Raw genomic sequence first — 15,830 nt, 5'->3', positions numbered from 1 at the left:
TTGAGACCTTGTATTGATTATCGGCTTTTAAATAAGATCACTGTCAAATTTCAGTATCCTTTACCGCTGTTGTCTGACTTGTTTGCCCGGATTAAGGGTGCCAAGTGGTTCACCAAGATAGACCTTCGTGGTGCGTACAACCTTGTGCGCATTAAGCAAGGTGATGAATGGAAAACCGCATTCAATACGCCCGAAGGTCATTTTGAGTACTTGGTGATGCCTTTTGGGCTCTCCAATGCGCCTTCAGTTTTTCAGTCCTTTATGCATGACATTTTCCGGAAGTATCTGGATAAATTTTTGATTGTTTATCTGGATGATATTTTGGTTTTTTCTGATAATTGGGATTCGCATGTGGAGCAGGTCAGGTTGGTCTTTAAAATTTTGCGTGAAAATTCTTTGTTTGTCAAGGGCTCAAAGTGTCTCTTTGGTGTACAGAAGGTTCCCTTTTTGGGGTTCATTTTTTCCCCTTCTGCAGTGGAGATGGACCCAGTCAAGGTCCGAGCTATTCTTGATTGGACTCAGCCCTCGTCAGTTAAGAGTCTTCAGAAGTTCTTGGGCTTCGCTAACTTCTACCGTCGTTTTATCGCTAATTTTTCTAGCATTGTGAAACCTTTGACGGATATGACCAAGAAGGGCTCCGATGTAGCTAACTGGGCTCCTGCTGCCGTGGAGGCTTTCCAGGAGTTGAAACGCCGGTTTACTTCGGCGCCTGTTTTGTGCCAGCCTGACGTCTCACTTCCCTTTCAGGTTGAGGTGGATGCTTCGGAGATTGGGGCAGGGGCCGTTTTGTCGCAGAGAGGCCCTGGTTGCTCTGTTATGAAGCCTTGTGCCTTTTTCTCTAGGAAATTTTCGCCTGCCGAGCGAAATTATGATGTGGGCAATCGGGAGTTGTTGGCCATGAAATGGGCATTTGAGGAGTGGCGTCATTGGCTCGAGGGTGCTAAGCATCGTGTGGTGGTCTTGACTGATCACAAAAATCTGATGTATCTCGAGTCTGCTAAACGCCTTAATCCGAGACAGGCCCGCTGGTCATTGTTTTTCTCCCGCTTTGATTTTGTTGTCTCGTATTTACCAGGTTCAAAGAATGTGAAGGCCGATGCTCTTTCTAGGAGCTTTGTGCCTGATGCTCCTGGAGTCGCTGATCCTGTTGGTATTCTTAAAGATGGAGTTATCTTGTCAGCTATTTCTCCGGATCTGCGACGTGTGTTGCAGAGATTTCAGGCTGATAGGCCTGAGTCTTGTCCACCTGACAGACTGTTTGTCCCGGATAAGTGGACCAGCAGAGTCATTTCCGAGGTTCATTCCTCGGTGTTGGCAGGTCACCCGGGAATTTTTGGCACCAGAGATCTGGTGGCCAGGTCCTTTTGGTGGCCTTCCTTGTCAAGGGATGTGCGGTCATTTGTGCAGTCCTGTGGGACTTGTGCTCGAGCTAAGCCTTGCTGTTCTCGTGCCAGCGGTTTGCTCTTGCCCTTGCCTGTCCCGAAGAGACCTTGGACACATATCTCCATGGATTTCATTTCTGATCTCCCGCTATCTCAGGGCATGTCCGTTATCTGGGTGATATGTGATCGCTTCTCCAAGATGGTCCATTTGGTTCCTTTGCCTAAGCTGCCTTCCTCTTCCGATCTGGTTCCTGTGTTTTTCCAGAACGTGGTTCGTTTGCACGGCATCCCTGAGAATATTGTGTCAGACAGAGGATCCCAGTTCGTTTCCAGGTTCTGGCGATCCTTTTGTAGTAGGATGGGCATTGATTTGTCGTTTTCGTCTGCTTTCCATCCTCAGACTAATGGACAGACGGAGCGAACCAATCAGACTTTGGAGGCTTATTTGAGGTGTTTTGTCTCTGCTGATCAGGACGATTGGGTGACATTCTTGCCGTTGGCTGAGTTTGCCCTTAATAATCGGGCTAGTTCCGCCACCTTGGTTTCGCCTTTTTTCTGCAACTCTGGTTTCCATCCTCGCTTTTCTTCGGGTCATGTGGAGCCTTCTGACTGTCCTGGGGTGGATTCTGTGGTGGATAGGTTGCAGCAGATCTGGAATCATGTGGTGGACAACTTGAAGTTGTCACAGGAGAAGGCTCAGCGCTTTGCCAACCGCCGCCGCGGTGTGGGTCCCCGACTACGCGTTGGGGATTTGGTGTGGCTTTCTTCCCGCTTTGTTCCTATGAAGGTCTCCTCTCCCAAATTTAAACCTCGTTTTATTGGGCCTTACAAGATATTGGAAATCCTTAATCCTGTATCTTTTCGTCTGGATCTTCCTGTGTCGTTTGCTATTCACAATGTATTTCATAGGTCCTTGTTGCGGCGGTACATTGTGCCTGTAGTTCCTTCTGCTGAGCCTCCTGCTCCGGTGTTGGTTGAGGGCGAGTTGGAGTACGTGGTGGAGAAGATCTTGGATTCTCGCCTCTCCAGGCGGAGGCTTCAGTACCTGGTCAAGTGGAAGGGCTATGGTCAGGAGGATAATTCCTGGGTGGTCGCCTCTGATGTTCATGCGGCCGATTTAGTTCGTGCCTTTCATGCCGCTCATCCTGATCGCCCTGGTGGTCGTGGTGAGGGTTCGGTGACCCCTCACTAAGGGGGGGGTACTGTTGTGAATTTGCTTTTTGCTCCCTCTAGTGGTTACTAGTTTTTTGACTCTGGTTTTTCTGTCATTCCTTTTATCCGCACCTGGGTCGTTAGTTAGGGGTGTTGCTATATAAGCTCCCTGGACCTTCAGTTCAATGCCTGGCAACGTAGTTATCAGAGCTAGTCTGCTGTGCTCTTGTCTACTGATCCTGGTTCCAGTTATATCAGCTAAGTCTGCCTTTTGCTTTTTGCTATTTGTTTTGGTTTTGTATTTTTGTCCAGCTTGTTCCAAATCTATATCCTGACCTTTGCTGGAAGCTCTAGGGGGCTGGTGTTCTCCCCCCGGACCGTTAGACGGTTCGGGGGTTCTTGAATTTCCAGTGTGGATTTTGATAGGGTTTTTGTTGACCATATAAGTTACCTTTCTTTATTCTGCTATCAGTAAGCGGGCCTCTCTGTGCTAAACCTGGTTCATTTCTGTGTTTGTCATTTCCTCTTACCTCACCGTCATTATTTGTGGGGGGCTTCTATCCAGCTTTGGGGTCCCCTTCTCTGGAGGCAAGAAAGGTCTTTGTTTTCCTCTACTAGGGGTAGCTAGATTCTCCGGCTGGCGCGTGTCATCTAGAATCAACGTAGGAATGATCCCCGGCTACTTCTAGTGTTGGCGTTAGGAGTAGATATATGGTCAACCCAGTTACCACTGCCCTATGAGCTGGATTTTTGTATTCTGCAGACTTCCACGTTCCTCTGAGACCCTCGCCATTGGGGTCATAACAACTACCCACACACGCAACACTGATTTTATATCTAACATATTTATAATAATCTTTTTGTATAAATTGACCAATAGATCTATTGATCTGAATATCTATCTAATCTCTCTCCCTCTCTTCAAGTTTGATGATCTTGTGTAGATACAGTTGTGCTCAAAAGTTTACATTCCCTGACAGAATTTTTGCTTTCTTGGCCTTTTTTCAGAGAATATGAATGATAACACCAAAACTTTTTCTCCACTCATGGTTAGTGGTTGGGTGAAGCCATTTATTGTTAAACTACTGTGTTTTCTCTTTTTAAATCATAATGACAACCCAAAACATCCAAATGACTCTGATCAAAAGTTCACATACCCCATTTCTTAATACGGTGTATTGGCCCCACTAACATCAATGACAGCTTGAAGTCTTTTGTGGTAGTTGTGCATGAGGTTCTTTATTTTCTCAGACGGTAAAGCTGCCCACTCTTCTTGGCAAAAAGCTTCCAGTTCCTGTAAATTCCTTTGCTGTCTAGCATGAACTGCATGCTTGAGGTCTCCCCAGAGTGACCCAATGATATTGGGGTCAGGAGACTGAGATGGCCACTCCAGAACCTTCACTTTCTTCTGCTGTAGCCAAAGACAGGCTGACTTAGCCTTGTGTTTTGGATTGTTGTCATGTTGGAATGTCCAAGTACGTCCCATGTGCAGTTTTGGTGTTATCATTCATATTCTCTGAAAAAAGGCCAAGAAAGCAAAGATTCTGCAGGGGTATGTAAACTTTTGAGCACAACTGTATAAGGATTCGGGTGAGACTCACTCTCCTTAAAAATTGTCTGCTACCAGGACAACCCCTTTTTTTAACTATAATATTCCTCCTTGGAAAAAAAGAACCAGATACTCACCTCCCAGGGCTTGTATGAGATAGTTCTGTCACATGAACTCTGCAATCAATCTGCTGTTGCAATCTCACTATATGCATCTGCTTGAGGTTCATCCAAGGGAAGTACTGTGAGTGCAAAGAACTCAATAGCGGCCGCTGATTGTTGTGTAATGCGGGCCCCATGCTGACATTGCTGGAACGGCACTGATGAGTATATGTTATTTTAATTTTATAATAATTTTATAATAATATAATATATTATATATATAATATATTATATATATATATATTATATATTATATATACATATTATATATATTATATATATATATATATATATATATATAATATAATATAATATAATAATAAATTTTATAATTTAAAAAAGTTGCCTAGGTAGTAGACAACCCCTTTAAAATCAACTGTCTATGGAATCTCAGTTTAATAAATAAGAACAATTGGCACCACAAAAAGTAAAATTAAAAAAATCCAAGTACACACAAGAGTATTGAGAAGTGATCATATAATCTTTGTTATGGAGTATATATTTACAGACATCCAACACAGTCAATTAAGACTTTGAATCCATGGAAAGAAAAAATACTTTATTCACACATCCATGTGGTACGTCCTAGTGCTGTCCGATTTTTTCTCAGACCGCACATCGACACATAGAATTTCATTGAGCCATACACACATCAGTTTTTTAAAAAAAATACAATAGTAGTAATAAGTGACATGTATGAACTCTACATATTTGTGTTTTTATTTTTGGAAGGTTTTGCACAGCTCAGGCTTTCTTTAGGTACAACTTTTAGCAACAAACATACATTTGTATGCTTTTTTAAAATCTGTTATGTCTTGAAAGTTCTAGTATTTGAACAATGTGTCAGTTATGTTTGATCAGTACATGGGTATAGGACTATAGTGTTTTTCTTTAAACGTTGGAACAGTTCAACACAACAAATTAGTGATAGATATTTTGCCTCAATTTAAAAAAAAAAAAAGTGGTAAATATGCTTAGAGTTAAAGGAAAGTTGTTGCTAAAATGCATCATGTAAACATGGACTTATGATTCAGTCTTTTTTGGGTTTGTCAATACAGTACAAATTGTCAGCAACAAGTATTGCAGGAGCAGCACAGTGTGTATTTCTGGTCTCAATTTTTTTTTTTTAGCTCAAACAGTATACAGCATGTTAAAATAAAAGCGGAAAATACAATACTGTTGCCAGGAAATAGATAAAATATAGCATAAAATGGCACATAGCAAAATGGAGAAGTTTTAAATGTCAAAATAAAAGCATAGTAGCTCTAGCTGTGATATTGGCAGTAGTTACAGTATACTCTAAATTAATCTATTAATCTTTTTTATACCGTGTTCATGAAGGGGAAGTAAGATGTCTGAGATAAATGTACATAGATAGCAGTTTAGAGGTATACTTCTAATCAAAACACAATAATAGTGAAAGGAGGCAGCAAGATGTTGTAATATCAAAAGTCAAGGGCGATGATACTGCAGAATGATTACCAATACATATTTCGTAAAAGGAAGTTTGCAGCATTAAAATAAAGGTTCTGCGGTAATTTCACAACAACATTCACATCAGCACTTCTTCTCCTCATTCCTGTTTCCTGCAGTAATCATTCACTGCTCAAATCTGTCTTTGCTGCTGGATCACATTACAGCCGCTGCCGACTTCTGAATCCTAACTGCACGTGCATCCGACGTTGTCAGTGTTCTCCGGTACCTGCGGCAAGAGAGGACAGTCACTTAACTGCAAGAATGTGTTTTGCTTACTTCTGGCCACATTCCAACTAGACGTTTGCTGCCTTGCTGGATACAAGTGAACTGAGTGAGAATGAGCACGTCTAGTCGGCACGTGCCTGCATGTGTGCAAATCACATACTTGTGGGCACTTGACCGCCCACTCTCGTTTCTGGCACCGGAGTATGCTTACACATGTGGTACGTGCGAGTGTTGATACAAAAGTTTGCAGTTACATGGTGTGGCTACAATCTTTCATCCCAAACTGGACAACCCCTTTAACACATTTCTGCACTAGATTTTTAATTACTGGCACATCAGGTCTCTACAAAAAGATATAAGCACCTATAAAGCTAGGCAACTAATTCCATATATAAAACCGTAATGAGCCACTACAGCATTAAAAGGGGTAAAGTCACGAGACCACCAAAATTGTTGTGATGAAATAAATCTTCCATTATGGGTGTATTAGGCTGGTTGTTGTAAATGTGTACAATCTTAGTGCTTACTTACAGATGGAGGAGACTACCACAGAGGAAGCGCTCACACCAACCAGCCAGACATACAGTGTAGTTACAGCCGATGGAGACCAGACCCCATCTTCAATCACATCTGATGTAATCAGTGACTCAAACACTGAAGTCACTGAAGCACCTGATGGCTCGGATTCAGAAGTGATCACTATCCTGACATATGCTGCCCCTGCCATCATTCTAGTGCTGCTGATGATACCCTTCGTTATTTTCATTGTAAAGCGCAAAAGACAAAAAAAACTTCAAGAAGGTAAAATATGTAATTTTTTATATGATTTTCTGAATCTGTCTTCTGGGACATTAAAGGGAATGAGTATTTTACCGTTATAGCTAATTTTTGATATGGATGGCAGTATGTGAAGTATACATATTCTTTCTTTATTATCAGTATAAAAGTAGATTTTCAAGAGGTATATACTAAATTGTCACAAGATGACAGGGTGAGACCGCGCTCAGGGGTGAATACTGCGTGGTGATGGGCGGCAAGTTGCTGATATCTAGGTTCGGGGGGTCACCACAGCCACAACTGCAACTTTATACCCTGCACGACTGCTGTTAAATGATTATTAGGAATAACGTCAAGAATGCATGTGTGTGTATGCATAAAAACTGTAATACAGAATGGTGCTTACCAAATGTATAGCTGCACTTGTGGTTCCACTGCGGAGCCCAAAGGATTGCCCTAACCGGCGACCGCTGTATCGCCTGTTGCGGCGTCGGTGGGGAGTTTGGGAGCAGGAGGGAGAGTGGCAGCTTGCGCGATACCTGGGAGCCCCGGCCGAAGGCATCCCTGGTAACCGCGAGGAAAAAGATGGTTGCTAGCGCCGGCTCGCAGGTGCCTATACAGTGGCGTCACTAGAGGTACGGAGCGGCGTTGGGGCCAAAAAAGAACAACTAACCAACGCGTTTCGAAGGTGCTCGGCCTTCTTCATCAGGGTTACCGTATGTCATTCCATCTTCTCCCTTTATACGCTACAGTTAGGTTACCACCCCGCCCACAGCCCGCCTCCCCACAAAACTCATTTGGGCATGTTGCGTGTATTCTTTTGATGTTAAAGTGGGCTAGGCTCTGCGCCCCAAATGTGTGTTCTTTACTACATCTGGGATATGACTAATTTAGGTCTCTAGAAATTGACTTCCACATTAATAAGTGGCTAAGTGTTTGCAATTAAAATTAAATACTTTATTAAAACTACATGATTAAAACCTGGACAATATATGTTACAAGAATATTGCACTTGGACAGTTATAAAAACTAAAAATTAAAAGAACTCTGACTTACTTAGGATAAAAATATTTAAAACTGCTGTGTGAAACATATTAATTTAGATCAGTAGAGGCAACTGAAACAGGGATGTGGCCCTATCCTTATGCTTGCTGATATAGCTACCTGTTGTGAATTTGGATTCTGGGCTCCCCCGGTGGCCGCTTGTGGAATTGGACTTGTCATCCTCTTTCCTGTTTCACCTGGTTCCATCAGTAGTGGGTGTCGCTATTTAAGCTCATTTCTCTGGTGGTTTCTTGCCGGTCAACAATGTTATCTGATGCCTCTCAGTGCTTGTTCCTGCTTCTAGACTACTACTAGATAAGTTGGACTTTTGTCCTTGTTTTGTTTTGCCTATTTGTTCCAGTTCACAGCTGAAGTTTTGTTACTGTGTCTGGAAAGCTCTCGTTGATCAGGGATTGCTACTCTGGCGTTATGAGTTAATGCCAGAGTTTAAGGTAATCTCTGGATGGTGTTTTGTTAGTGTTTTTCTGCTGACCATGAAAGTATACTATCTGTCTTCTGCTATCTAGTAAGCGGACCTCAAATTTGCTAAGACTATTTTCCTGCTGCGTTTGTTGTTTCATCTGAACTCACCGTCATTATATGTGGGGGGCTACTGTCTTCTTGGGAATATTTCTCTAGAGGTGAGCCAGGTCTTATATTTCCCTCTGCTAGCTATTTAGGTCTTAGGCCAGAGCTGGGCATCTAGCGATAAATAGGAAATGCTACCTGGCTATTTCTAGTTGCGCGGCAGGCTTAGTTCATGGTCAGTATAGTTCCATCTTCCGAGAGCTTGTCCCTCTATAGGCTTGCTATGATCTCTGCCTGCAGAGATCATGACAGTGCAGAGATCATGACAGTTTGACCGGCCCCTAAAGTGTTAAAGACCCAGGTTTAGAAAGGAGAGTTATAAGAAGTCTGCTGGAATTTTTTTTTTTTTCCTCCAGTCTGCCTTGCTGCAGTCTTTTTTCTCTCTCTCCTCCTAATCTCTGTATGCTCTGTGTGCACCTGACAATAATGGATCTCCAGAGTGTAACTGCGGGTTTGAATAATCTCATCACGAAAGTACAAAATTTACAAGATTTTGTGGTACATGCTCCGGTATCTGAGCCGAGAATTCCTTGGCCGGAGTTCTTCACAGGGAATAGAGCTAGCTTCCAGAATTTCCGAAATAATTGTAAGCTTTATTTGTCCCTGAAGTCTCGTTCAGCTGGAGACCCTGCTCAGCAGGTTAGGATTGTGATTTCCTTGCTCAGGGGTGACCCTCAAGATTGGGCCTTCTCATTGCCAGCAGGGGATCCTGCGTTACGCGATGTGGATGCGTTTTTTCTGGCCTTGGGCTTGCTTTATGAGGAACCTCATTTGGAACTTCAGGCAGAAAAAACTTTGATGGCACTATCTCAGGGGCAAGACGAAGCTGAGGTTTTCTGCCAAAAATTCCGTAAATGGTCTGTGCTTACTCAGTGGAATGAGTGCGCCTTGGCGGCAACTTTCAGAGAAGGTCTCTCTGATGCCATTAAGGATGTTATGGTGGGGTTCCCTTTGCCTGCAGGTCTGAATGAGTCCATGACAATGGCTATTCAGATTGATAGGCGTCTGCGGGAGCGCAAACCGGTGCACCATCTGGCGGTGTCTATGGAAAAGACGCCAGAAAGTATGCAGTGTGATAGAATTCTGTCCAGGAGCGAGCGACAGAATTTTAGACGGAAGAATGGATTGTGTTTCTATTGTGGGGATTCTACTCATGTTATATCGGCATGCTCTAGGCGTACAAAGAAGCTTGATAAGTCTGTTTCCATTGGCACCATTCAGTCTAAGTTTATTTTGTCTGTAACCCTGATTTGCTCTTTGTCATCCATTGCCACGGACGCCTATGTTGACTCTGGCGCCGCTCTGAGTCTTATGGATTGGTCCTTTGCCAATCGTTGTGGTTTTGATTTAGAGCCTTTGGAGACTCTTATTCCTCTGAAGGGGATTGACTCCACCCCATTGGCTAATAATAAACCACAATACTGGACACAAGTAACCATGCGTATCAATCCGGATCACCAGGAGATTATTCGTTTCCTGGTGCTGTATAATTTACATGACGATTTGGTACTGGGATTGCCATGGTTGCAGTCTCACAACCCAGTCTTGGACTGGAGAGCAATGTCTGTGTTGAGCTGGGGATGTAAGGGTATTCATGGGGACGTACCTTTGGTTTCTATTTCGTCGTCCATTCCCTCTGAAGTCCCTGAGTTCCTCTCTGATTATCAAGACGTCTTTGACGAACCCAAGCTTGGGTCGTTACCTCCGCACCGTGAGTGCGATTGTGCCATAGATTTGATACCGGGTTGTAAATATCCAAAGGGTCGTTTGTTTAATTTGTCTGTGCCGGAACATGCTGCTATGCGGGAATATATAAAGGAGTCTTTGGAAAAGGGACATATTCGTCCATCTTCTTCTCCCTTGGGAGCTGGGTTTTTCTTTGTCTCAAAAAAAGACGGCTCTTTGAGACCATGTATTGATTATCGGCTTCTGAATAAGATCACTGTTAAGTATCAATACCCATTGCCATTGCTTACTGATTTGTTTGCTCGTATAGAGGGTGCTAAGTGGTTCTCTAAAATTGATCTTCGTGGGGCGTATAATTTGGTGCGGATCAGGCAGGGGGATGAGTGGAAGACCGCATTTAATACGCCCGAGGGCCACTTTGAGTATTTGGTCATGCCTTTTGGTCTTTCTAATGCCCCTTCAGTTTTCCAGTCTTTTATGCATGATATTTTCCGCGATTTTCTGGATAAATTTATGATAATATATCTGGATGATATTCTGATTTTTTCTGATGACTGGGACTCTCATGTCCAGCAGGTCAGGAGAGTTTTTCAGGTTCTGCGGTCTAATTCTTTATGTGTGAAGGGGTCTAAGTGCGTTTTTGGGGTCCAGAAAATTTCCTTTTTGGGGTATATTTTTTCTCCCTCTTCCATTGAGATGGATCCCGTCAAGGTGCAAGCTATTTGTGACTGGACTCAGCCCTCCTCTCTTAAGGGTCTTCAGAGATTTTTGGGCTTTGCCAACTTTTACCGCCGATTTATTGCTGGTTTTTCGGATGTCGTTAAACCACTGACTGATTTGACCAGACAAGGCGCTGATGTTGCTAATTGGTCCCCTCATGCTGTAGAGGCCTTTCAGGAGCTTAAGCGCCGTTTTGCCTCTGCCCCTGTGTTGCGTCAGCCTGATGTGAATCTGCCTTTTCAGGTTGAGGTTGACGCTTCGGAGATCGGAGCTGGGGCAGTGTTGTCGCAGAAAGGTTCCGACTGCTCCGTCATTAGGCCTTGTGCCTTCTTTTCTCGCAAATTTTCGCCCGCAGAGCGGAATTATGATGTTGGGAATCGGGAGCTTTTGGCCATGAAGTGGGCGTTTGAGGAGTGGCGCCATTGGCTCGAGGGGGCTAGGCATCAGGTGGTGGTATTGACTGACCACAAAAATTTGATTTATCTTGAGACTGCCAGACGCCTGAATCCTAGACAGGCGCGCTGGTCTTTATTTTTTTCTCGCTTTAATTTTGTGGTGTCATACCTACCGGGTTCTAAGAATGTTAAGGCAGATGCCCTTTCTAGGAGTTTTGACCCGGACTCTCCTGGTAATTCTGAACCCACAGGTATCCTTAGGGAGGGAGTAATTTTGTCGGCCGTTTCTCCTGATCTGCGGCGGTCCTTGCAAGAGTTTCAGGCGGATAGACCGGATCGTTGTCCGCCTGATAGACTGTTTGTTCCGGATGATTGGACCAGCAGAGTCATCTCTGAGGTACATTCTTCTGCATTGGCAGGTCATCCCGGAATTTTTGGTACCAGGGATTTGGTGGCAAGATCCTTCTGGTGGCCTTCCCTGTCACGAGATGTGCGAGTCTTTGTGCAGTCATGTGACGTTTGTGCTCGGGCCAAGTCTTGTAGTTCTCGGGCTAGCGGACTGCTGTTGCCCTTGCCTATTCCTAAGAGGCCTTGGACACACATCTCGATGGATTTTATTTCAGATCTGCCTGTTTCCCAGAAGATGTCTGTCATCTGGGTGGTCTGTGACCGTTTCTCTAAAATGGTCCATTTGGTTCCTCTGCCCAAGTTGCCTTCTTCTTCTGAGTTGGTTCCTCTGTTTTTTCAGAATGTTGTCCGATTGCACGGTATTCCTGAGAATATTGTTTCTGACAGAGGTACCCAATTTGTGTCTAGATTTTGGCGGGCATTCTGTGCTAGGATGGGCATAGATTTGTCTTTTTCATCTGCTTTTCACCCTCAGACTAATGGCCAGACCGAGCGGACTAATCAGACCCTTGAGACATATCTGAGGTGTTTTGTCTCTGCTGACCAGGATGATTGGGTTGCTTTTTTGCCATTGGCAGAGTTCGCCCTCAATAATCGGGCCTGTTCTTCCACCTTGGTGTCCCCGTTTTTCTGTAATTCGGGGTTTCACCCTCGATTTTCCTCCGGTCAGGTGGAATCCTCGGATTGTCCTGGAGTGGATGCGGTGGTGGAGAGATTGCATCACATCTGGGGGCAGGTTATGGACAATTTGAAGTTGTCCCAGGAGAAGACTCAGCGTTTTGCCAACCGTCATCGTCGTGTTGGTTCTCGGCTTTGTGTTGGAGATTTAGTGTGGTTGTCTTCTCGTTTTGTCCCTATGAGGGTCTCTTCTCCTAAGTTTAAACCTCGGTTCATCGGCCCTTATAGAATATTGGAGATTCTTAATCCTGTTTCTTTCCGTTTGGACCTCCCTGCGTCCTTTTCCATTCATAACGTTTTTCATCGGTCGTTATTGCGCAGGTATGAGGTACCTGTTGTACCTTCAGTTGAGCCTCCTGCTCCGGTGTTGGTTGAGGGTGAGTTGGAGTACGTTGTGGAGAAAATTTTGGACTCTCGTGTTTCCAGACGGAAACTCCAGTATCTGGTTAACTGGAAGGGTTACGGCCAGGAGGATAATTCTTGGGTCAATGCATCTGATGTTCATGCTTCTGATCTTGTTCGTGCCTTCCATAGGGCTCATCCTGGTCGCCCTGGTGGATCTGGTGAGGGTTCGGTGCCCCCTCCTTGAGGGGGGGGTACTGTTGTGAATTTGGATTCTGGGCTCCCCCGGTGGCCGCTTGTGGAATTGGACTTGTCATCCTCTTTCCTGTTTCACCTGGTTCCATCAGTAGTGGGTGTCGCTATTTAAGCTCATTTCTCTGGTGGTTTCTTGCCGGTCAACAATGTTATCTGATGCCTCTCAGTGCTTGTTCCTGCTTCTAGACTACTACTAGATAAGTTGGACTTTTGTCCTTGTTTTGTTTTGCCTATTTGTTCCAGTTCACAGCTGAAGTTTTGTTACTGTGTCTGGAAAGCTCTCGTTGATCAGGGATTGCTACTCTGGCGTTATGAGTTAATGCCAGAGTTTAAGGTAATCTCTGGATGGTGTTTTGTTAGTGTTTTTCTGCTGACCATGAAAGTATACTATCTGTCTTCTGCTATCTAGTAAGCGGACCTCAAATTTGCTAAGACTATTTTCCTGCTGCGTTTGTTGTTTCATCTGAACTCACCGTCATTATATGTGGGGGGCTACTGTCTTCTTGGGAATATTTCTCTAGAGGTGAGCCAGGTCTTATATTTCCCTCTGCTAGCTATTTAGGTCTTAGGCCAGAGCTGGGCATCTAGCGATAAATAGGAAATGCTACCTGGCTATTTCTAGTTGCGCGGCAGGCTTAGTTCATGGTCAGTATAGTTCCATCTTCCGAGAGCTTGTCCCTCTATAGGCTTGCTATGATCTCTGCCTGCAGAGATCATGACAGTGCAGAGATCATGACAGCTACCCATTGGGATACCTGGGGTGGTGTCTGTCCCTCCATACACCCGAAATTAAATAGAACCCCCTGATTCATATCCATCCCCATTATGAGAATGGGACGGATTAGGAACCCCTGATTTCTATTGCGTATCCCTCTTATGGGAATGGGACAGGGGTTGGTAGATAAATTATGTATCTGATGTAAAGGGGGGGGGAGAGAGAGGGGAGAGAGGAACAGGGAGACTTAAGGGAAGGGGTCGCCACCATGTGTTGAATATGTAGAGATTAACGTTTAGACATCCATTTTAGAGGGCATACAATTCCAACTCCTGGTTGAGACCCTTTGGAGCTAGGCTATCCAGTAGAAATATCCATTGGGACTCGATTCTTGACATCTGCTTGAGGAAGTCCCCTTTCCTTGCGTTCGGTTGGATTTTCTGAATACCACAGAAATGTATGTCTTTTACTTTCCTCCCATGGTGCTCCACAAAATGTCGCGATAAGGGGTGTCCCATATATCCCTTCTGGATGTTGGTGAGGTGCTCTTTGATTCGTATCCTGAGTTCCCTCTTGGTTCGACCGACATACAATTTCCTGCAAGGGCAAATAATAATATATATAACCCCCGTTGAGAAGCAGGAGATTTTGTTTTTAATACTGAAGGTCTTAGTATTATTACTGTCCATGAAATGGACTTGGCGGGTTTTCTTGAACGTTGTATTGATACAACTAAAACATCTGCCGCAAGGTGTAAACCCCACATTGGAACTTGGGGGAACTCTAATGTTCAGTGTTGGTTTATTAAGGGCCAGTTTACTTGTTGGGGCAAGAAGATTGCCCAAATTTTGGGCTTTCTTGTAGACGAACTTAGGGTGCGGTGGTAGAAATTCTCCCACCACCTTATCCCTTAATAAGATTGCCCAGTGTTTACGTATGATGCTCTGGAATTTCTTATATCCTGTGTGAAATTGTGTAACAATTGGTAGGGTTTTTATTTGTTCTGGAATGCTAGTCATCTCCCCCACTTTGGATCTACTCCCATCTATTAATGAGTCTCTCGGTATATCCCTTGGTTAGTTGTTCTTTTTTGGCCCCAACGCCGCTCCGTACCTCTAGTGACGCCACTGTATAGGCACCTGCGAGCCGGCGCTAGCAACCATCTTTTTCCTCGCGGTTACCAGGGACGCCTTCGGCCGGGGCTCCCAGGTATCGCGCAAGCTGCCACTCTCCCTCCTGCTCCCGAACTCCCCACCAACGCCGCAACAGGCGATACAGCGGTCGCCGGTTAGGGCAATCCTTTGGGCTCCGCAGTGGAACCACAAGTGCAGCTATACATTTGGTAAGCACCATTCTGTATTACAGTTTTTATGCATACACACACATGCATTCTTGACGTTATTCCTAATAATCATTTAACAGCAGTCGTGCAGGGTATAAAGTTGCAGTTGTGGGTGTGGTGACCCCCCGAACCTAGATATCAGCAACTTGCCGCCCATCACCATGCAGTATTCACCCCTGAGCGCGGTCTCACCCTGTCAATTTAGTATATATTTCCTTCCCAGGATAGGCACAGATCCTGTTTTGTGTTTCCAGCAGCTAGGGGTGCCCAATCTACCGTCTATTCTTCCTGTCACCACCCTTCTGCCCCCTTCCGTGGTGAGCACCAGTGTGTGTTGTCTTTTCCTGCATTTAGTCTAAGATTTTCAGGAGGAGTAATGGCACAATAGTAACTAAATGTTTATGGTCTATGTTAAAGGGAGTGTGTCACCCCAAAAATCGTATATGAGCTAAGCCCACCGGCATCAGGGGCTTATCTACAGCATTCTGTAATGCTGTAGATAAGCCCCCGATGTAACCTGAAAGGTAAAAAAAACAGGTTAGATTATACTCAACCAGGGGCGGTCCGGTCCGATGGGTGTCGCGGTCCAGTCCGGGGCCTCCTATCTTCATACGATGACGTCCTCTTCTTGTCTTCACGCTGTGGCTCTGGCGCAGGCGTACTTTGTCTGTCCTGTTGAGGGCAGAGCAAAGTACTGCAGTGCTCAGGTGCTGGGCCTCTCTGACTTTTCCCGCCACCTGCGCACTGCAGTACTTTGCTCTGCCCTCAACAGGACAGACAAAGTACGCCTGTGCCGGAGCTGCGGCAAGAAGACAAGATGAGGACGTCATCATATGAAGATGGGAGGCCCTGGACCGCAACGGGACCGCCCCCCTGGGTGAGTATAATATAACCTCTTTTTCTCATCTTTCAGGTTACATCAGGGGCTTATCTAC

The 15,830-nt window shown here is 44.7% G+C and overlaps 1 protein-coding gene across 1 annotated transcript in view; it reads left to right on the top strand.

Moving 5' to 3' along the window:
* TMEM154 (transmembrane protein 154) overlaps positions 1-15,830 on the top strand; it is an 81,617-nt gene that overhangs the window by 12,647 nt on the left and 53,140 nt on the right. Inside the window, exon 2 of the mRNA XM_077279354.1 lies at positions 6,479-6,746. Within this exon, the coding sequence (XP_077135469.1) occupies positions 6,479-6,746 (268 nt within the window). The remainder of the gene's footprint in view (positions 1-6,478; positions 6,747-15,830) is intronic.

Source organism: Ranitomeya variabilis, chromosome 1 (assembly GCF_051348905.1).
Source record: "Ranitomeya variabilis isolate aRanVar5 chromosome 1, aRanVar5.hap1, whole genome shotgun sequence".
NCBI classification, from domain to species: domain Eukaryota; kingdom Metazoa; phylum Chordata; class Amphibia; order Anura; family Dendrobatidae; genus Ranitomeya; species Ranitomeya variabilis.
This window is presented reverse-complemented; position numbering and strand designations above follow the sequence as displayed.